Here is a 23,733-nt window from a genome sequence, read left to right on the forward strand (position 1 = left end):
ATATATATATATATATATATATATATATATATATATATATATATATATATATATATATATATTGAGAGAGAGAGAGAGAGAGAGAGAGAGAGAGAGAAGCAGAGGGAGAGGGAGAGGGAGAGGGAGAACATATACATACATACATGCTACTATTCAGTTCCAACAAGACAACTAATAATGGTTAAAATGGAAACAATATTTATTCAAAAAATGTAACATAAACTTAAAATAAAATCAATCACTGGAGGATTAAAAAACTAGAGAAAGAAATATATCTTTATAACTTGTCTATATAAAAAAGTGGGGGCCAAATACAGATTCCAAGGATGAGCACCCAATAGCTGGAAGCAATGCAGGAGAAAGCCCTTTTCCACATCATAAATTTGTGAGATTTTGACAACGGGGGCATCTGTGCAGGCTCATAATGAGATATGAGGTCTTTCAGATAGTTAGGTCTAAAGCCATCCCGATAATGTGGAGCTGAGAGTCAGATTGCTATAGTGGTAAAGGCACAAGGCTAGAAACCAGGAGAGTGTGAGTTCTACTCCTGCCTTAGGCACAAAGCCATCTGGGTGACCTTGGCTTAGTTACTTTCTCTCAGTCCCAGGAAAGAGGCAAACCACTTTTGAAAAACCTTGGGGAAAAAAACACCTGCAGGGACTTGTCCAGGCTGTTTCCGAGAATTGGACATGATTGAATGGAAGAAAAAATGTGGACCTGCTCATTTCACCCCGACCCAGCTGAATCTCAGTCTCTGAGTCCAGTTTCCCGTTTAAATTTATCTCATTCTCTCTTATCCAGCCCTTTCAATGATCTCAAGAACTTTCTCTTCTAAATTCTGAAACCTTGGCTCTCAGTCAAAGGGACTTCACAGAGACAAATACAATTTATTGGTTCAATTAGAATTAGGTCTAGCTAGTTCTCTCCCAAAGCAGAAAAGTCGGGGGGGGGGTGGGTAGTTGTTCCAAGCACTGTAAAATCCACATTTGTTTCCTTCTTCCCAAAGGTTTTCCTTCCTGCAGTCAATAGTGAGGAGAGAAATAGCACAGACTTAAAGTGATGTTTATGTAATAAATTATCTAAACATCACTGCAAGTCTTAACTGCCTCTCCCTCAGCAACGGAAAAGCAGCCAGGAACCATGTAGAACAAAGACACCACCGGAACAGAAATAAGCATTTCCCTATCATAGAGGGAATTAGTTTTCTTTCAAGTATTCTTCCAATTCAATTTGAATGTGAAATGAAGATGTTCACCAAGAACTGATAACACAGGGATAATCACTACTGTGAATTCCCTCTTATCTTTCTTGCCAAGAAAGGAGAATACTGGACCATTTGGGGAGAAGAACCAAGCTTTAAGGTGTCTGCCTGGGATTCAAATTTATAATTGGTGACTTTTAGAATGTTACCTGGAAGAACTGTCCAATGTACCTATTAACTGAATCAAGTACAGTTCTGTAGAGTTTAACCAGTGATTTTTGTTCCAAAGTATCAAATGCTTACCTTGTGCATTGAAGACACAGTCTGGAATGAAGCTGCCTTCTTACGCTTTTCTTTGACACCTGCCTTGTGGGGCTCATCTATCAAATAAAATTTCAGTATATTACTTTAGTGGGACTAATTTAATTTGGGTACTCATTTAGTTTTTAACAACTGTGAGATTAACTCTAGTTTCTAAACAATTAATATTTTAAGTCTACTTAGTCATTCAGCCTAGCTGGTTTATTTATTTATTTATTATTTATTTATTATTTAAATTTTTATACCGCCCTTCCCCCGAAGGATTCAGGGCGGTGCACAGCCAACACTAAAACACACATATAAAAAAATTTAAAAGCAATTTAAAAATATATTAAATAATTTGGCCCCAGTCTTATTAAAAACTAAAACAACCATTAAAATTCATGTTTAGGCTAGCCCAGCTTGTTGAAACAATAAGGTCTTGAGGGCACGGCGAAAGGCGCGTAGGTCAAGGATCATTTGTATCTCCGGGGGCAATTCATTCCAGAGGGCAGGTGCCCCCACAGAGAAGGCTCTCCCCCTGGGGGTCGCCAGTCGACATTGTTTCTTTATGAGAGACTGCCAAGACTAAATACTGTTTTCAAATCATTAGAATACAAATAAAATGAGGACCTAAAGGAATGAATCAATTTACATAATTATATAGTGAAATATTTTAAATGATCTATAGCAGGGGTGTCAAACTCAAGGCCCGTGGGCTGGATGTGGCCCATGGGGTGCTTAGATCTGGCCCGCAGGGCCACCCTGGAAACAACAAAGACCCGGCCAGTGGTGCATCTGCCAGTGAAAATGGAGCTCGGGAGGGCCGCATATGGCCCTCCCAAGCTCTATTTTCACTGGCAAAGTGCTAACAAAACAAACAGCTAGCAAAAGTGGCATTTGTTCACACGAGTGACATTGAGTTGGTCACACCCACCCTGATCACGCCCCCCTCCCCACCCGAGGTCAAACACAACCCTGATGTGACCCTCAATGAACTCAAGTTTGACACCCCTGATCTATAGGATAGTCTATAACTTTAGCATGAGTACCCTTATGCCTCTTGGCAATTCTGGTGAGTAAAGGAACAGCTTTCCTCAAATCTTTGCTTCTACAACTTATTCTCAAACTCTTAATTCACTTGAATTTGCCTGCAATTTGGCAGTTCAAATCTCACCAAGTTCAAGGTTGACTCAGCCTTCCAACCTTCTGAAGTGGGTAAAATGAGGACCCAAATTGTTGGGGGCAATGTGCTGACTCTAAACCACTTAGAGAGGGTTGTAAAGCACTGTAAAGCAGTATATAAGTCTAAGTGCTATTGCTATTGTTATTGCTATTGCTATTGAAGCCAAAATACAATATCCACAAATGATACGTTCTCAGAACATACTTAAGATATACATTGTTTAAAATGAGATATGGAGTGCTTATTCCTCTTGTGATAATAAGAAAAAAGACTGACAGGCAGGTGGACTACATATTCTAAGGCTAGACAAAAATTCAGCAGGCTTGATTGAACCCATAATTCTAAACCATTTAAATTGTGCACAATTCTCTTTCTGCTTATAGTCCCAATGTTTAGTTACATTCTTTTCAAGAGAGACTACCAACTATATCTTATTGGTTTACAATTATTTATGCTATTGCCTTTGAAATATTTGATGATAAAATTTATTTTATCATGTCTTTTGCACCCTAATCTGAGCAATGAGTTGATTCATACCTTATCTTTCTTGATCACTTCAGTTGATCAAATTCCATAACATGGATCTGTTTATATATTTTATTTATTAAATTCTACCTATCATGCCAATCAAAGATTTTGAATACTATATAAGGGATCTCAATTGCTTATCTGCAACAGTGTTTTCAGTGATGTGTGTGGTCTTTTAGGAGCCTATCGTTTCAAATTTTAGATATAATAGAGAAAATTGTGAGGGAAATATAAAGAAAAGAGATTGTTTCCTGGAAAATCCTGACTTTTGGAAATTGAAAATTTGATCAAGTAGACCTTTCATTAATGTAGCATAACTGTTCCTATGTTCACACATATACTATCTTCAGTGCCATATAAAATAAGCAGGTATGGCAATACAACTCACCTGAAGAAGAGCTGACATAGCTTTCATATAAACTATTCAACAGCTTATTTTGGGATTTCTGGAAGACACCTACCACTGTCTCATTCAAGGGATCCTTATTCTTATCTAGCCAGCCAATTATACTATAAGGCACCTGTTGATAAATGGCCAAAAACAACAAAATCAGAACAAAGTAAACATTAATTTAAAGTTTATAAGGTGGGAAGTTGGGAACTATTACATACCACTCCTGCATAATGCACCACCTCAAAGTGGGCTTCATATTTGCGCCTCTTATCTGGCCGAGGCTTCTGGAAGTTGGGTGATTTCCCAATGTGATTGTCATACAGCTTGGCCTTGAATGTCATATCAGAAGCCTTGGGAAACATACATTCTTCCTCCAGAATAGACAGAATACCAAGTGGCTATAAGAAAAGGATATTCATCAACATTTTAATAGCAATCTTAATTGGTCTTATATTTACTTAATCCAATAAAATGGTGGACCACTCACAGTATAAATAATTAGTAATTTACACATTATTAATTATTAATAATTAATTTTGCCTATTCTGAATTAGGGATCATATGAAGTTAGAGTTTTCAGAACAATGGACAGATTTGGGTATATTTTGACAAGTAGAACTATTCTACTCATATGAAAACAGCTTCATGTGGCAGGATCACAATAGTTCTGAGCTATATTTGGATCAATAATTTGGATCAATAAAAATAACTTTCATAAGACTATTTTATCATATGGTAAGAAATTGATTTTGAAATTATTCTTTTCATCTCTAAGTATCTGTGTTTGCTTTCTTTTGTTTATTTGTTATTTCTTTGCCTCAATTCTACTTTTAAAAGTGTTTGAATTTTCCTCTCTGAATATGTAGTATTCTGGAGCAAAACATCTTGGTTTTATTGACATTTCTTTATTTTCTCATTCAAAAGATATTGTAAAATTATATGCTTTATTCTTCTTTGTAGATAGATCTAGAAATAAAGGAGAACCCGGAGAATTTTTAAAAAATGTAAATAAGGACTTCACCAGTGGGAATTAAATGCCTAAAAATAGCTCTGAAGGTGCACAGTACAGAAAATTCTTTTTCAGCAAAACAACAAAGAATAGATCCTCAGTAGAGGGATTGGAATAAGTTAAGTTAGAATACAGTTAAGAATTTTTTTTAAAAAAAAAAATAAGACAGTGAGGGAGAAGGATGGCAGTAAAAGTGAATTATTTTGCCCTAGTTTTAAAAAGCTTAGCCAGATAAATTCACTGTTGTTCATATAGAAAAAAATTTGGAAGTAAGAGAAAAACAGAACAAGTTGTACTCATATACTTCTTTACATAGCTGATTTATTTATAATACAACATTCCTAAACCTCTCGCTATTGTATCTCTCAACTTTACCTTTTCAATCAGATCAATGCAAGCCTGCAAGTCCAAGCCAAAGTCAATAAAGACCCATTCGATTCCTTCTTTCTTGTATTCTTCTTGTTCCAAAACAAACATGTGATGGTTGAAAAATTGTTGCAATTTCTCATTGGTGAAGTTGATGCATAACTGTTCAAAGCTGTTAAACTGCAGGCAAGAAATGAAACAAAAGGAACTTGAGACTCTACCACCTACCTAAAATATAATCTTTATTAGCACCCTCTGAAAAGCATCAAAGCATTTTGTCCTTTTTGTATATAGTAACTTTCTAATTTGTAAATATACAACTTCAGGCATATATATAACAGAATGGCAAGAACTAAAAAATTTAATTATAAACTTTGTCAAAGAAATATTTAATATTTTTGTAAGCAGCTCACAGTTTTATCAGTTGTGCTGTCAAATTTTATGGCACAATTTTTGAAATTCTATGTTTATGACAATAAAACTATGGTATATGTCCTAAAATGAACTTTTCACAAATTCAAACACAAAAGAAAAACCAACCAATACTATCCTACATTTCTACAATACTGTCCTACAGTATTTTTAAAATTGCTTATACTTCATATAGCCCCTTGCATTGTTGCAGCCCTGACTTCTTTTCAGTAACAACACAGTATTTCCTGAAAGATTGCCCATCTTATTGATTGATTGATTGATTGATTGATTGATTGATTGATTCGATTTATATGCCACCCTTCTCCGGAGACTCAGGGCAGCTTACAATGCGTTAAGCAATAGCCTTCATACTTTTGTATATACCTGCTTAGTAGGGCTTTCGCCCCCCCCCCAAGCGGTGTTCTTTTTTATACAAAGTCAGCTTATTGCCCCCACAATCCAGGTCCTCATTTTACCTACCTCGAAAGGATGGAAGGCTGAGTCAACCTTGAGCCTGGTGAGATTTGAACTTGCAGTAATTGCAGGCAGCTGGTGCTACTTAACAGCACTTTAGTCTGCTGCGCCACCAAGGCTCTTGTTATATGCCATCTTGTTATATGCTGTTTTATGAGGTCTCAGTGTCTTTGCTGAGATCTCCCAAGATTTGGCCTCTTGAGTGAAATCTCCTGTAATCTATCAACATTTCAGTGATTCTTTAAAAATATTTTCAGGATATTAGGTTTTATCTACACCACATTCTGATGTTATAGTACTATTGATCTTTATACATGGCCTTTGAGTAGCTCTTTGTGAAAGTAATTAATTAAATGAACTATTGAACAGTAGTTTGCAAGCCTATGGTCAGGACCTGTGTTGCATTTTCTTCATTGAAAGTTAATATAGCTATATTTAAAGATTAAAATCAGTACAGTATTTTACCATGTTAAAAAGATAGTCATATGAATCAGCCAATGCTAGATCCAATTCTAATATCATTTCCACATGGTTCCCATTTCCATTCCCTAATTTCCCCAAAGAAATCTGAAGATCAGCTTTCATTATCTTCACTGTCATTCAGCAGAATCCACAAGACAGAATCAAAATCAGGCAAGGTGGTGAATATAGTGCAATGATCCAAGCCTTGCCCTTTTTGTATATACACGTGTACAAAGAGACAACACTTAGATCAGTGATGGCTAACCTTTTCTGGACCGAGTGCCCAAAGCATGCCCAAAGCCCCAAAATGCAATGCACACGTGGCCCCGTGCGTGCACCCCCCTGCATGCCCACACCCCTCTGCGCATGCGCACATGGCCCTCAGCATTCACCCCACCCCCCACGCATGCATGCGTGGTCCCCCTGTACATGCCCCGTACCCTGTGCATGCGCAGCAGAGACCCGAAGACCAGCTGGCTGGCGGGAGGCATGCACGCATGTGCAGCAGAGCTGAACTGGGGTGATGGTTCACGTGCTCACAGAGAGGGTGTTATGTGCCACCTCTGGCACGCATGCCATAGGTTTAGATTGTTCACCATGTTGCCTGTTTTGAAATGCACACATCCCACTGACATTGCTGCTGCCACGAGTCTGCAATACCTCAAGTCAATTAAAAAATAAATAAACAAAATGTTTAATCGGCTATCTGTTACCTGTTAACATTTTTATTTCATGCTGCCAGCATCTGTGCATTGATTTTTGAAACACCTGCAGTAGTAGCTGTAGGAGGGCTAAAAAAAAAAAAGACAGCATGCACTACCACATGTTGTCTTTTAATGAGCTCTAAAATTAGGCTCTTGACAAGAAGCTACATTTTCTCATCCTCCATTCCAGGAGGCAGAGTGAAAGGAGAGTCTGTACCAATAGAAAACCAGATCAGCCAGAGTCTCTCTTTTGTACAACAACGGAGAAACTGTTTAAAGTACTACAGCTCAACCAGAAATTAACAGATGCAGTTGATAAACAGAAACGACAGCATGAAATCTTATCGTGCTATACAACACAAACCATCTGTGGAAGTGCTCTAGAATTCAAGTGCAAGTGGATTTTCACCTCAGATCTTGCAATTTGCCAGCCATAGACTTCACAGGAAAAAAAATCAAGTAAACAATGCTGGTCTGTATATTTCGTTGTTAACAATATTTAGTTGTTGCTTTTTCTAATACAGAATCGTATAAAATTGCTTTCATATGAAGGTGTTTGCCTTGGCTGATTTCCAAACCTACCTCAAAGATCTCAAAGCCAGCAATATCCAGAACTCCAATGAAAAATTGCCTGGCTAGTTTGGTGTCCAAGGTTTTGTTGATACGCATAACTAGCCATTTGAACATACGATCATAAGTGGCTTTGGCCAAAGCTCCTACTGCATACACCACCTGTGAGTGCAACATAGTAAAATTTCATCAGGACCACTGTTTTACCTCTAAAGTTCATATCTAATACATAGTTTTGTTTATAATAGAGCTATGAAAAGTATTCAAGAGAAACTTCACAAAGCATTTTAACATGAGTGAAGCATCTCTCCTCCAAGGGTTGAGATAGCTGTAGTGTTTGGAACAGGGGTGGGTTCTACTTACCTTTACTACCGGTTTGCATTGTGCTTCTGCGCATGCGCAGATCGCTTCTGATGACGTCTGGGTCAGTGGGTGGAGCCTCCAGCCGGTTTTACTACCGGCTCTACAGAACCGGTCCGAACCGGGAGCAAACCACCACTGGTTTGGAAGACTTGGCATCAAGGTTTTTTCAGGTTGCCTATAGACGTTGCCCTCACAAACAAGGCTTCTCCTGGGACTCCAAAGCATGCACTGTGCCTTACAGATGACACAGTTGTCTCACACTTTGGAGAGGGCCTTTCGTTCATACTAACATACTTTGCTGTTTGACTGCTTTGCAAATAAATCTCTGCTCAACAAATCTTAAAAACATATGCTTTGAGATAGCTAAGGTAAAGGTTCCCCTTGCACATATGTGCTAGTCGTTCCCAACTCTAGGGGGCAGTGCTCATCTCCATTTCAAAGCTGAAGAGCCAGCATGTCCAAAGATGTCTCCTTGGTCATGTGGCCGGCATGACTAAACACCAAAGGCACACAGAACGCTGTTACCTTCCCACCAAAGGTGGTCCCTATTTTTCTACTTGCATTTTTTACGTGCTTTCAAACTGCTAGGTTGGCAGAAGCTGGCACAAATAACGGGAGCTCACCCCGTTACGCAGTACTAGGGATTTGAACCACTAAGCTGCTGACCTTTCTATCAACAAGCTCAGCGTCTTAGCCACTGAGCCACTGTATCCCTTTTTGCGATAGCTAGCAAGATAATTATTTATTTCATTCTTACAATTGCAGAAAAGTTTTGTTTAAGACCCACAACTAAAAGATCATATAAGTATATGGAGTCACATGGCCAAGTTGTACAATTCCCAAATGCTTACCTGATCTACAGTCTGGCCTTTGGTGACATATTCATTTCCAACTTTCACTCTTGGATGAAGCAACCCCTTGATGAGGTCAGCTGAGCTGATCCCCATGAGGTAAGAGGCTTTATCAGCACCTGCAGCACAAGAGCAAATAGCAAAATTTTTAACATAACGAAATTAAAAAGAAACAAGAGTTCCCAAAATTTAAACTTTTCAAATGAGAATGATCATCTAGCTATTTAAAAGTAAGTGGCAATTAGTCTTTATGGTCCAGAATTAATAGTAAAGTGCTTCCCACTGAATCTCCTATACCTTGGTGCTCATCTGTTTATTTTGCCAACAATGTGATATTCTGTGAAACATTAGCAAGGCGAAGGGGAAGAGAAGGAATGGCAAAAGAAAGTCCCACAACCCACATCCTAACACCCAATCTTCCTCCATCCAACCCCCCATCATCCAAAACTAGGCACGCACGCTCCAGACTTCCTCTATAACAACTACTACTGACCTTAAATACAAGCTACTTAATCCAAGAAGCCTTGTAAATAAAATAGCTGAATCCTCTTACTAAATACGGCTATATTCGACATTATATTTGTCTGTGAGACTTGGCTGAATACATCCGTCCCTGACTCCCTTACTATAGTAAGAGACTATCAAGTTTACCCGGTCAGATCGTGAAATCCGTAGAGGAGGTGGTGTTGCTATCTTCTACAAAAAGTCCCTACATCTAAAAAATATTCAAGTTACACGCGAACTTGCTCTTCCTGAGACCATCGTCTGTGACCTGTCCTTAAATACCACATTTCGATTCTTACTTTGTTACAGAGCCCCAGATTATGACATTGAACATGCAAACAAGTTAACTTCACTACTAACCTGGGCAGCCTCCTGCCCACACCCAATAATCTTTCTTGGTGACCTTAATTTACCACTTATTAATTGGACCCTAAATGAATGTACAACTGAACCTATACATTCAACCCTGTACAATAGTGTTAGCTAATCTGGGACTTGATCAACTAGTAACTAACAACACTAGACTCAACAACCGCCTTGATCTCATCTTCTGCAACAGTTTAAATTCAATTTATGGACTACAAATAAAAGAACCATTCTCCAACAGTGACTACAGCATGATTGACTTTTGTCTCAACCTTGGAAAACTGGTTGCCACCTATTTTTCAGATGATAATCGTTTTATATTTATTTATAAATTATTAAAAGTCTTACAAAAACATGAAAAGTAACACAAACTACCATAATTAAAGAATAAAAGCAATAAAGAAAGGGAGGAAGAAGGAGAAAAACAAAAGTGCAGAAAAAATATAGAAAGAAATAGAAAGAAACCTCTGATTTTCTTTGTAACAAATATAAATTGAATTACAAAATTCTCTCTTAGTCTACGATTACAAAAAAGCACATTGTTTTTTATTATATAGTTTTTCCCCAATCATCAAAATCACAAATCATAAATGCATTTTTTCCATTTCATGCAAAAAGTAACATGTCCAAGCATGTTAAAATATCCCTTAATGTTGTTCACATTTCTAGCAAAGATTCAAATCACCTTTATCCATTTAGACAAATCTGTAGTAACAAATGCCAATGATACACCATATTATAAAAATCCTCTGTGCTGGGAAACAAAGCAAATGTTAGTCCTTTCAATCACATATTTTCCCATTGGTCCATTTGTATATTATAACCAAATGTTAACCCATTTTATCATACGTTATTTTACTTGTTTTATTTTACTGCCTTGGATGGCAATTATTTTGATCTCCAAATGATTGAGATAGAGAGATCTTCCACTTATTTGGAATTATGGAAAAACTTGGGGGCTTTCTCACAAAATGTGGACAGGTGGGGACTGTCTTTTGATAAAATGTGTGTTGTGGGGAACATACCTAGTACAAAGCACATATTTACCAGAATGCTATTTTCTATCCTTTCTAGCCCCTATCCTGATGAAAGGTGTTAAATGAAATAGATAAAATAAACATACATCAATGTTTGGCTATAAGCCTCCATAAGCCTGCACTATATGGTTGCTTGTAATGCAGCAGACTAACATGGTTACTGCTCTGGAATTAGCCAATAGTAAGCAGCAGCACAAATGCTTACTTTCAGTGCCTTCAGCCTCTGCCTGTTCTTCCCGTTGCTTCTGCTTGAATTTCATGTTGCCAAACTGCATGATGGAACCTACTATTTTATAGCAGCCATACTTCTCTTCATTGGTGAACCCCAGGATGTCCATAGCATGCTATAAAAAGGAACCAGATAAGATAGTGTTTTTTTTTAAAAGCCATTCTGTTAAGAAGCAAAAAATCAAGAATGAATTCACTGGGTATTTACTAGGACACCAGCAAAATGTCTGAAGTGCTTTAGCCCACTTTAAGGTTACTACAATTAAATGTACATTATTTATAATTTAAAAAACATCAATTTAAAATGTATTATATTGGCTATATTCAATTTTTTAAATCAGTAACGTTGTTTGGATTCCTTAGGAATTTGATGAATGATGGCAAATAGTTTTAACAAAGGCTTTTCTGGAACAATCCTGTTTCAATATATATTTCTTATTGTGTAATCAGTCTGTCTCATTCAAAACACTGGCATTTGTAAATCTCCTCTTCCATTACTCCATATTCCTCTTCCCCTATGACTGCAGAGACTGAAGGAGTCTCTTCATCACTAACAGAGATGAAATGATAGAAGGTATTGAAACTACAGGAACTTGGGGGGCGAGTGATCACGCAATATTGGAATTCAACATTATGCAAGCACAAGCAATAGAACAAAGTCAAACTAGAGTCTTTTTTTTTTTTAATTTGATTTATATGCCGCCCTTCTCCGGAGACTCAGGGCGGCTTACAATGTGCTCAGCAATAGCCTTCATCCTTTTGTATATTTATACAAAGTCAGCTTATTGCCCCCACAACTGAGTCTTGGACTTTAAGAGAGCTAATTTCAATAAACTTAGAGAAAGCTTGAGAAGGATTCCATGGATGAGAATCCTCAAGGGGAAAACAACTCAAGATGTTTGGGAAATTCTGAAAAGTGAGTGTCAGGGTTCCAAGTAACACCCCCAATGAAAGAAGACTCCGAGGCTAGAAGTTCCTCAAAGTTACATTTTATAAGAGATGTCATATTGGCACATCTGGGAAAATCTGAATCTGAAGGTTTCCAGATTTTTCCCACCCAAAAGAGATTATGAAAGCCCAGTCTGGCACAATACCAATGAAGAAGAAAAATAACAGTTCTCAAAAGAAACCAGCATGGCTGTATAAAGAACTCTCTAACAAATTGAAAGACAAAAAGGACAAATATAAAAAGTGAAAAGAGGGGCACATAACTAAAGCAGAATATCAGCAAATAGCCTGAGCCTGCAAAGATGAAGTGAGGAAAGCTAAGGCTCACAATGAACAAAGGCTTGTGACAAAAGTAAAAAATAACCAAAAAAAAGTTCTTCCAACATGTTAAAAACAAGAAAAAAGCCAAGGAAACAATTGGTCCATTGCTGGGAGAAAGTGTCAAGAAGGTAGCAAGCAACAGGGAGAAAGCAGAACTACTTAACTCGTTTTTTGCAACTGTCTTTACCCAAAGGGAAAAAACAGTGCAACCTATCAAAAACAGAAAAAAAACAGATTAGGAACACAAGTTAAAATAGGGAAGAAAATGGTAAGTGAGCACTTGTCTACCCGAGATGAGTTCAAATCACCAGGATCAGATGGAGTACACCCCCAGGTTCTGAAGGAACTGGCAGACAAGATCTCAGAACCACTGAATTATATTTTTCAAAGATCCTGGAGCACCGGAGAACTGCCAGAGGACTGGAAAAGAGCTGATGTAGTTCCCATCTTCAAAAAAGGGGAACAAATAGATCCATGCCAGATCCATGCCAGACTAATCTTATTACATTCTTTGACAAAGTGACAAAATTAGTGGACCAGAGGAATGCTGTCCATATAATTTACTTGGACTTCAGTAAGGCATAAAGTAGACCACCTACTACTAGATAAAATAGAAAAATGTGGGTTAGACACTATCACTACCAGATGGATTCGTAACTGGCTGACCAACAACACTCAACATGTAGTCCTCAATGGAACTGCATCTACATGGAGGGAAGTATGCAGTGGGGTACCCCAAGACTCCAAGTTTTAGGCCCAGTACTCTTCAACATCTTCATCAATGATTTGGACAAGAGGATAGATGGCGAACTCATCAAATTTGCAGATGATACCAAGCTAGCATGAAGAGCCAACACTCCAGAAGTTAGGCTTAAGGTACAGAAGGATCTTGACAGACTTGAACATTGGGAGCTATCTAACAAAATGAAATTAAATGGTGAAAAAAAGTAAGGTTCTACATTTAGGGAAGAAAAATAAAATGCACAGATAGAGTATATGTGGTACTTCGCTCAATAGTAGTAACTGTGAGAGGGAACTTGGAGTCCTAGTGGACAACCATTTAAATATGAGCTAGCAGTGTGTAGCAGCAGTGTGCAGAGTGCGGCCGTGCAGGTGGTTATGGGAGCGACATGGCGTTCCCATGTAACACCTCTCCTGCGCGAGCTGCACTGGCTCCCGGTGGTCTTCTGTGTGCGCTTCAAGGTCTTGGTTACCACCTTTAGAGCGCTCCATGGCTTAGGACCTGGTTACGTATGGGACCGCCTGCTGCCATCAGTAGCCTCTCACCGACCAGTACGCTCTCATAGAGAGGGGCTTCTCCGGGTGCCGTCAGCCAAACAATGTTGACTGGCGGCCCCCAGGGGGAGAGCCTTCTCTGTGGGGGTGCCTACTATCTAGAATGAGCTCCCCCCGGAGATACGGAGGATCCCAGATCTACGCACCTTCCGCCGCGCTCTCAAGACCTTTTTATTCCATCAGGCTGGCCTGGCCTAACTGTTTCCCTTTTTTCCCTTTTTAAAACGTAAATTTTAATTCGTTTTAATTTCTTGGGGTGTTTTAAATCTGTCTTCGGCCAAATTGTTTAATTCGATTTTATTCAGTTTTAAATTTTGTATTTTATTTTTTTTTTTGTATCCTGTGGCTGTTCACCACCCTGAGTCCTTCGGGAGTAGGGCGGTATACAAATCAAATAAAACTAAAAACTAAAACTAAACTGCCAAAAAAGCCAACACAGTTCTAGGCAGCATAAACAGAGGGATAGAATCAAGATCACGTGAAGTGTTAATACCACTTTATAATGCCTTGGTAAGGCCACACTTCGAAAATTGCATCCAGTTTTGGACGCTACGATGTAAAAAATATGTGGGAACTCTAGAAAGAGTGCAGAGAAGAGCAACAAAGATGATTAGGGGACTGGAGGCTAAAACATATGAAAAATGATAGCAGGAACTGGGTATGTCTGGTTTAATGAAAAGAAGGACTAGGGGAGACATGATAGCAGTGTTCCAATATCTCAGGGGCTGCCACAAAGAAGAGGGAGTCAAGCTATTCTCCAAAAGCACCTGAGGGCAGGACAAGAAGCAATGGGTGGAAACTAATCAAGGAGAGAAGCAACCTAGAACTAAGGAGAAATTTCCTGACAGTTAGAACAATTAATCAGTGGAACAACTTGCCTCCAAAAGTTGTGAATGCTCCAACACTGGAAGTTTTTAAGAAGATGTTGGATAACCATTTGTCTGAAGTGGTGTAGGGTTTTCTGCCTAGGCAGGGAGTTAGACTAGAAGACCTCCAAGATCCCTTCCAACTCTGTTATCCTGTTTTTTCTGTTTTCTGCTATCACTTACATAATCTGCATATAAGCTGCAGACCTTATTTTTCCAGAGTCATTTTGTAATATAAATATATGTAACATAAATCTCTTTTGGTAGAGGTATGATTCAGATGATCTGCCTTTAGTCTTAAATTATTCCATTAGGGATGACTAACTACCATGAAAGCAGTGATATATGAAAATATACAAGAGAATTTAGACAAAATTATTTTTTATTGTTATGAAGCAACCACAATATTCACTTTTTACTGAAATAAAAGGTATTTATATACTCTATTATATGGCTAATGTAAATAGCACTGAAACACTTTATAAAGAGACCACCACAGTCTTGCTTTATTGATGAAAAAATACTTACATCTGTAAGCATGAGCTCTTCTCCATCATCCAGGTTGTCCACAGTTGTTACTCCTTGTGAACAGAAGTGATAGTCATAAGGGTTGGAAGACACCAAAAGCATATCTGGAATGGAATAGTTTAGAAATTAACAATTATAATTTGGGATATATTATAGGAATTCATTCAATCTTACCTATAAATCTAAGGAAAAAAGAAGTAGAAACATGCAGTGGATTCAACTTAAATTTAATCTCCCTGCAAAAATAAGACCAGCAACTTTTGAAACTTGTCTATTTAATGTCATGTTTCCCTGAAAATAAGACCCTGTCTTATATTTTTTTTGAACCCTGAAATAAGCGCTTGGCCTTATTGCCATGCGCTCAAAAGCCCGATTGGGCTTATTATCAGGGGATGTCTTATTTTGGAGGAAACAGGGTGTCTACTGTCATCATAAATGTCTAATCTTTAAGTGATATTTGACAGTACTATATATGTTAAACTGATAAACCTGAGCAGTGCTCTGAAAATTGTTTAATTATTATATAATTGAAATGAGTCATTGAACATATTCATTTTATTGATTAAATATTTGTTAAACCAGCTTTCTATGGATTGTAAGCAGAATTTCAGTGAATTTCTGAAATATTATAAGTGTGCATCGTCATTGGGAAAGTTCTGGGTTGAAAATTGCTGTTTAGCTGTGAAGCCTATTAGAAGTCTTTGAGTCAACAATGACCCAAAAGATGGATATAGATGTGAATGTGCTCATAAGAAGAAAAGTATGAACTTATAGCTTTGTTGTAGATGCAGATTTATTGATACTGATAGCAACTGTTGATTCACAGCAGCCTGTCAGACTGCTGAACATAGCTCTGTGGCTGTTCTGGTCTATGTGTCTTCCATGCTGGCTACTAACAAATTCCTTTGCATACCATTTTAATGCTGATTACCTTGTAGCTCTGGCTTTTTTCCAGAAAGGATTTGGTAGTAAATGTGGTAACTCCTCTCTCCTGGCTGCTGGAAAATCACTCTTGATTTTTCCAACAAGTCTAAAAACAAAATGCAAAATATTCAATTGCAAGGCTACTTTACTTTATGACACTGTACTCAAAAGAAAGAGAATCTTGGATTTTATAGGAGATCACTCTTGAAGAACAAAAGTAGAGTTTTGTGAAAGCAAAATACATATTCAATCCAGCAGTTTGTTTCCACAGAAGACATACAGGGCAAATTATTCAGGGGCTGCCACAAAAAAAAGGGAGTCAAGCTATTCTCCAAAGCACCTGAGGGCAGGACAAGAAGCAATGGGTGGAAGCTAATCAAGGAGAGAAGCAACTTAGAACTAAGGAAAAATTTCCTGACAGTTAGAACAATTAATCAGTGGAACAACTTGCCTCCAAAAGTTGTGAATGCTCCAACACTGGAACTTTTTAAGAAGATGTTGGATAACCATTTCTCTGAAGTGGTGTAGGGTTTCCGGCCTAGGCAGGGGGTTGGACTAGAAGACCTCCAAGGTCCCTCCCAACTCTGTTATTCTATTTCTATTTCTATTCTGTAAAGCCCATAAATAGAATATAAGTGCAACAACTGATATTCAGAGGCATCTGGAAATTGTCATTCTTTTTTACATGTATACACTGTTAAATACACTATTATAATTAAAAATCAACTCTTGCCCATTTATTCAGTAATCTCATTTATAACTTCATCCTATATAAATTTATTCAATTTTCTTCTAGATTCACTACTCACATATGTCAATGTCAGCAGATGCCAATTTCCCTGATGGTCCAAAATGGATACGGATGAACTTGCCCTAAAATATGTAGAAAGGAAAGGGGCTCACATACTGCTTTCTTTTCCAATGTATCACAGTAAGTCTTCTATATCTATACTACAAAAAGTTAGCATTTTCTAAATCTCCATGCTGCCATCTTTTGCAGCCTAGATATTGTTGTTGTTTGCTACTATTATTGTTGTTGTTGTTATCATTATTATTATATACTTTATTCATTAAACATGAAACTCAGTCAACTGAGTCATTATTATTATTATTTACTTTATTCATTAAACATGAAACTTAGTCAACTGAACATTCAAAAATGCATCACAAATAACATTGACTTGTGCTAATGGTTGATACGGGTTGCTGCCAGCGTCCTTGGTATCAACCAAGTACCTTCTTAAGATGTACGATATTCCAAGTAGCACAGTTTTTTGCAGTTCCACTGGTGTTATTGCAGGAAGCTGCAATTTGTTGATGTATCTTATAAAATTCCTAGACATGGTACCAAGTGCCCCGATGACAATGGGTATCACTGTTACATGTTTCATCCATAGCCGTGTAGTTTCGATGGCCAGGTCGCCATATTATGATTATGATTATGATTATTCCTGCCTTTCATCTTAAAAGGTATATAATCAGACTATACTTAATAATTAAAAAAACAAACAGGTATGAAAACAGTTTGTTACACTTCTTAATGGTACCACATAACAGACTAACAAAGCATACACATAACAACCATAAAGTGTTATATATTGCTGCTTTGATTTAAAGTATACTTACAAACCGTGAAGAATTGTCATTTCTTAGGGTTTTGGCATTGCCAAAAGCTTCCATAGCAGGGTTAGCCTCAATGATTTGATCTTCGAGGGTACCCTATGAAACAATCATGGATAATATATTTTCACACTCATAGATCAAAATTTTGCCCCATGAAAAACAAATGTATGCACATATATACAGTAACTACCTGGCCAAAGGGAGCCATCACATGTTTCTAGAACCTGTCCTAAATTTGATAATCACATTGCCTGCTCCTCACTCAAGTTTTTGATGTTTAATTTTTTAAAAAAGGTTTACAGTGTTTCCTTATTTAAAAACTTACCCCAGTTTTAGTGGCAGGTGCTTGCTATAAAAAAGATTTTAAAAGACAGATTTAGAATTTCAAAAATACAAAATTAGAGTCACAGAAAATGCCAATCAAAGATGAAAACAATCCAATTTTGTTGATGAGAAAATCCAAAATGATTAAATTTTCATAAAAACTAACATCTTTAATACTTCAAAAATGTTAAATATATTAGATAAATATAAAGAACAGCACCAAGAAGCAAGAAGGTTAAAAAAAAAACAAATCCAAAGAAGGAAAACACTATTGGTGATTTTTTTTTAATGTAATCAAAGTCAAAAAAATTACTGATAAGAAAATAAGCAGTTGCAAAGATATTTCAAAAATAAAAAAGGGAAAAGGGAAAAGAAAAAAGAAATGCAAGAGGAAGAAGAAACAGAATAAGAAAGGTACAAGATGAAAAAGAATAAAAAGGAGCAAGTGAGATAATTGGGAGAGGGAAATCACAAAAAGCAAGGCTTAAAAGAAAGAGTTGCAAGACTGCTTTGGGGAACTTCCCTCCTTTTTTGAAAATAAAAATAATGGAGGGAAGGGAAACACATTGGTCATTAAAAAAAAAAAATTCTTGAAGCAACCACTGCTCATCCTTCTTTTCATGAAAATTTCCCCAAAAGCAATTTTTTCAAGCCTTGCTTGTTTCAAAACAAAAGAAAAGGCCATGTCCAACACACTGCCAAACATAAAAGAAGTCCAAAATGAAACAAAAGAAAAATGAACAAAAGAAAAGAGAAAAAGATTTTTTGCAAATGAAGGCCTTACTCCTTTCTTGCCCGGAGAGTCACCCAGGGCTGCGACAATGGCAAAGTATTGAATGACTCGCTTGGTGTTTACAGTCTTACCAGCACCAGATTCTCCGCTTAGAGTAATAGAAATACACAGATGAAGAGCATGAAGCAGTTATCAAAAATTTCCCATACTCACACAATCAGCAGTCAACTCCCAACCACCCAGAAATATACTATAGAGTTCAGAGTGGAGAAAGACATGCTAGCATATTAACCATCCCGCTCTTAAATACTATTTATTAATGAATGGATTTTGTGGTACCCAGGACACAGGATGTGTTTATGAGATATTTCAAAAAGGGCCTGGATGAACAAGAACAATGTCGCACAGGGGACATCTATCTTTTTCTTGCTCCTGAAAATAATGGGATTGGACAGTATGATGCTTCTGTTGCCATGACCTTTGCCTTGTCTGCAATAAGGATGGACAAAGGCCTGTGCTGCTTTGAAAAATATGGTTTTAAGTCCAACGGTTGCATCTGAGCTTTTTATGGGATGTGACACAGGGAATCTGTTAAAATACAATTTCCTCTCCCCAGATTCCTAAGCAGCACGGTCATCAACTGATTGGATTGTTTTTTCTATCAGTATGAATGACAATTTAGGGTATCAATATGATAAGCATAATAATATTTGACTTTTTTTCATACAAATTGAACATAATGCTAGAAACAAAATAAACTGCTACTGATTACATCAAAATATCTGTTGTACAACAAAGATTTCGATCTTGAGTTGATTGGAAATTCTGAGAGATGCCAGTTCAATATATCTGGCAGTACAAGTTGGGAAAGATCAAGTTAAATGCATTTGTAAGCTTCTACATGTATGTACACATTCTAGATGCATCTGGAACATCTGAACAGACTACAGCCTTGAAGATTAAATGCTCTTAACATTCTGCAATAAGAGATTCTGGAAAAACTGCAGCTTCAGAGCTTCTGCTCTACATAGTTCTAGATCATTTCTGCACTGAAAGCTACCGGTATTTACTAGCAAGAGGAAAGAAGGCGGCATCAATTGATATGAGTCTTCCCTTTCCCATCCCTTCCCAGGAACTGTTGACTAAATGGGTAAGATTGACTCAGCCTGTAGATTTTAGCATTCTTCCAGAAAGTAAAAGCTAGGATGCAAGCTGTTTAATCATCAATTTGTGTTAAATAGAAACAGTTTTCTGTTGTAGGAAGTCCAGACATTCCACTTCCTTTGCTGCTCTACACAAAACAGCTTCATACTTCACACATAGAAAACTATTTTAATTGCTTTCAGGAATGAAAAGTAGACTCATAGAGCTTCTTTATATTTCAAGAGATAACTAGGAAAGGTTGGTTCAACCACATGTAAAACTAAATTCTCCAAAGAGAGGAACTCAAGCTCAGCAGGATATTGAATCTTTTTTCACTTAGGCTGGGATCGTCTTCTGTGCTATCAATAAAGTTCAATGGCACTGGCCTGGCATTGATTTCATGCCTAAAGTTAGCTGCCCTTCCATTGTAATCCCAGCACACAAAGAGCTATACTGAGGTGGGGGTAGGAGTGAGGTCTCTGCAGGCCTAGAGCCAAACATCTCATGCTTTCAGCCCCTGCTTTACCTAATTAGGCCATGGCCAAGGCTGGAAGCTTGGGGAGGGGGGGAGCAGATTAAGCTTTTTATAGCATCATCATGGCTGCTTCAGTTAATACTTCTTCCCTTTTTTTCTTTTTACAAATGGGGTTCAGCCTAATTTCTCCCAGGATCCCCTTTTCTCATAATTCCTGCCCACTGTTCATTCTCCAACTTTGATTTCTTATTCTTTCCCTTTTATGCTACTAGTCTCATAGACTTTTTGTACCCATACTCAGATCTCTTAAAAAGGCATTCTCTTATCTACAAATTGTGGTCATTCATAGTCATACAATTCTTTTTCATTAATCCCTTTCATTAATGTCCACTGGTACTTAATCTCTTCAGTTGTTTCCTCTGTAAGTTTGATCTGGTATTTAACAGAGTTTTGATTTTAAGCTCTTGTTCATGTATGGAAGGCAAATGTGCAAACATCCAAGGCATATCTAGTAGTCCATTAGTGCAAGGGATTTTATCATGGTTGATGAAAGCAACAGGTAAGATATGGCCATTGAACTAGTTCTGTTTAATGAAACAAAAGTGATGTGGACTTGCTCTAATTCAGATTCCTCAACAGTGTACCTTCCAATTGAACTCATCATAGACCACCACAATGTTTCTGGCAGTCTATCCAAATGGATAGACTTTCATTCCAAATGGAATGAAAAATGGAATAATATAAATGGAATTTTATTTCTTTAATTGGGGTTTTTCACAGAAAATGCTTCCCCAGAATACCTAAGTGACATGCTGCCCTCAAAACAAATGATGTACACAGGAAGGATGATCAACCATACAGACTGAGTAATTTGCTGTCCTGCTTTTGGTTGGCTGTATACCCCCTGAGACAATAGTAGCAGCTGTTCGCTGACATATAATAGCCAGAAAATTTGAGATAACAAACTGAAAGAGGATAGGGAGTTGCAAGAAGAGATCATTATGTTCCTCAAAGATTGTGCAGCCTGCCCAAACAATTCAGCTTTCTTTTCTCAACAGGATGATATGGTAAACTTGATCTACCTAGAATTGATTTCATATAGAAACCACAGGACAAAAAGAACTTAACTCAAAAGCACATACGAATGAGATATCGATTGCATAGATAAGAGACAGCACTTACGTGATAAGCATAGACTGATTCTCTCGATCTGTAAGGTAAAGAAAAAAAAATTCAAGTTCAAGTCAAGTCATCCTTTTTAGAGTTTGTATCATTAACACCAGCCCATTCATATTCAAGCTGATATCTTTCTTTTTTAACTTTCTGATTCCATCTATGAATTTGAGATTAGATTCATTGTCCTTTCTAATACACTCATTTGTATGGTCATATTTTAATAGCTATTCAAAGGGACTCATAAAAAACTGTCCTTATGCAGACTTTTTGTGTTCACCATAGAAATTAAGATGAAGATTTCAATACACACATGAGGGGGGAGAGAAAGGGAGAGAGAGAGGGAGGGAGAGAGAGAAAGAGATGCACTGAACATTTGTATCAGGTGCTGTACCTAACATAAGTGATTAAAAAAAGAACAGCAAGGTTGGAACCAGTTAAGACTAGGGTGAGAAATCTCTGGGAAATCCAAGGATTGTAGCAGGGGTGGGTTCTAATTTTTTTTACTACCAGTTCTGTGGGCGTGGCTTATTTTGTGGGTGTGGTTTAATGGTCATGTGACAATTCTTTAGGATTTAGAAGAGGTACTGGTCTACCAGGCTTTTAACTGCTTGCAGAGCTGTACCAGTCTACCCATTTATTCTTGGAGCGTCCTGGTCTACCCATTTGTTTTTCGAGCGCACTGGTCTACCACCACACTGCCTTTTAACACTGATCAGCTGAAGCCCCGCGGCAAGAGTTTAAACAGTTTTTTTCCTTCCAGCCGATCAGCTGGGACTCGGAGGCAGCGAATAGATTGGGGGCAGGGCCAAATAAAAGGTAAGAATAATGCAGGAGGGGGGAGGGAGGGCCCAGCTCCCGAACAAAGAGAACTGGTTCGGTGACATCATATCATCACCGCTACCGGCTCGGCAGAACTGGGCAGAACCTGGAGGAACCCACCACTAGACTGTAGGCTAGATAGAGAAGTCAGAAACTTCTTGGAAGAAGGAAACAGAAAAATGTATACTTTTTAAGTGAAACTAAATAGATCTGCTCATGCGTTGAGCTTGTTTCAAAGGAGTCTTTTTGATATACTGGCAGCATATTAGATTCAGAAAGCTGAATCTATATGGGAGTGCTTATGTTAAGTTTGATTAACCATAGATAATCAAAACCAAAATACATTTGTAGCACATCCAAGAGAAGGATTCTAGTTTAATGTTTCTGTTACAGCTGTATGCCACTATCTACCAACCGCTCAATAGATTTTGAAGTGGTATATAGTCTCTTCAGAACATTTGGGTAGAGAAATGAAGCTGGAATGGTACATAACTTATTCCACTCCTATATAGATAGTCCTTGACTTATGACCACAATTCAGCCCAAAATTTGTATTGTTAAGTGAGTCATTTGTTATGTGAATTTTGCCACATTTTACGATCTTTCTTGCCACACCTGTTAAGTGAAACATTGCAATTCTTAAGCTAGTAACATGGTTGTTAAGTGAATCTGGTTTTTGCTTGTCAGAAGGTCACAAAAGGTGATCACATGACCCTGGGACACTGCAACCGTCATAAATATGAGTCGGTTGCCAAGCATCTGAATATTGATCACATGACCATGGAGATGCTGCAATGGTCGTAAGTGTGAAAAATGGCCATAAGTCATTTTTTTCAGCGCCGTTATACCTTTGACTGGTGACTAAACAAACTGTTGTAAGTTGAGGACTACCTGTACTAAACATGTCAGTAGTATAGGTTGTGACACAGGGAGACCCAAAATTCAATAGCTAGTTTCACATTGGCAAAGATTTTCTTAAATCATAGAAGTAATTGCTGAATTCTACTGCATGTTTTTGCTTTAGATAAATTATTATGCAAGTCTGTGCTACCTCTAAAAACCATTTTCTCTTCTTTCTGAATTTTTATTTTCAGATAACTAGATCTGTTAGGTACATATGAAGAGATGAACAACTCCGGCATTATTAAAAAGCATTAAAAGTTGAAAAACAATTGTGTAAAATTCATAGCTCTCTATATGTTATTGGTACGCAATCCCCTTCATATTGACTCCAACTGGGAAGTGTGAAGAATAGGACTAAATCAGGTGCTCAGTTCCTTTCCCATAATTTTTTGTAAAAATTGGATTAGACACTTACTGCGCAGCATGTCATTGTAGGCATTGTCTGCAATGGCGTAGATGTGGGGCGGGACCTCAGATCTCCGCTTGCCTTTATAAGCTGCTACAACAGGAGCTGTATAGACTGGAAGCCATTTGTATGGATTTATGGTGACACAGAACAAGCCTGAATAGGTCTGAGAAGAAAGAAACAGCATAACTATGAGAAAAGTAAACCAGGCTGACACCAATAGTACAGTTCATTAACCAAATGCAAGGCTCATACTCCAGTAGAGGGCACATTGCCAACTCTTAAGAAATT

At 37.6% G+C, this 23,733-nt stretch overlaps 1 protein-coding gene across 2 annotated transcripts in view; it reads right to left on the bottom strand.

The window, feature by feature from the left end:
• Positions 1-23,733, bottom strand: part of MYH7B (myosin heavy chain 7B) — a 54,574-nt gene that overhangs the window by 24,152 nt on the left and 6,689 nt on the right. Inside the window, exons 5-19 of one of the 2 annotated variants that reach the window (XM_034414064.3) lie at positions 23,452-23,608; positions 21,321-21,348; positions 18,572-18,668; positions 17,789-17,812; positions 17,467-17,559; positions 16,650-16,713; positions 15,848-15,946; positions 14,917-15,020; positions 10,935-11,073; positions 8,823-8,941; positions 7,621-7,770; positions 4,994-5,164; positions 3,828-4,007; positions 3,604-3,736; positions 1,505-1,581 (exon numbers count right to left, since the gene is read on the bottom strand). In XM_034414064.3, coding sequence (XP_034269955.2) covers positions 1,505-1,581; positions 3,604-3,736; positions 3,828-4,007; positions 4,994-5,164; positions 7,621-7,770; positions 8,823-8,941; positions 10,935-11,073; positions 14,917-15,020; positions 15,848-15,946; positions 16,650-16,713; positions 17,467-17,559; positions 17,789-17,812; positions 18,572-18,668; positions 21,321-21,348; positions 23,452-23,608 — 1,635 coding nt within the window. The remainder of the gene's footprint in view (positions 1-1,504; positions 1,582-3,603; positions 3,737-3,827; positions 4,008-4,993; positions 5,165-7,620; positions 7,771-8,822; positions 8,942-10,934; positions 11,074-14,916; positions 15,021-15,847; positions 15,947-16,649; positions 16,714-17,466; positions 17,560-17,788; positions 17,813-18,571; positions 18,669-21,320; positions 21,349-23,451; positions 23,609-23,733) is intronic. The other variant, XM_087889236.1, reaches the window with a different exon arrangement.

This window comes from Pantherophis guttatus, chromosome 3, assembly GCF_059756535.1.
Source record: "Pantherophis guttatus breed Tessera chromosome 3, ASM5975653v1, whole genome shotgun sequence".
NCBI lineage: Eukaryota > Metazoa > Chordata > Lepidosauria > Squamata > Colubridae > Pantherophis > Pantherophis guttatus.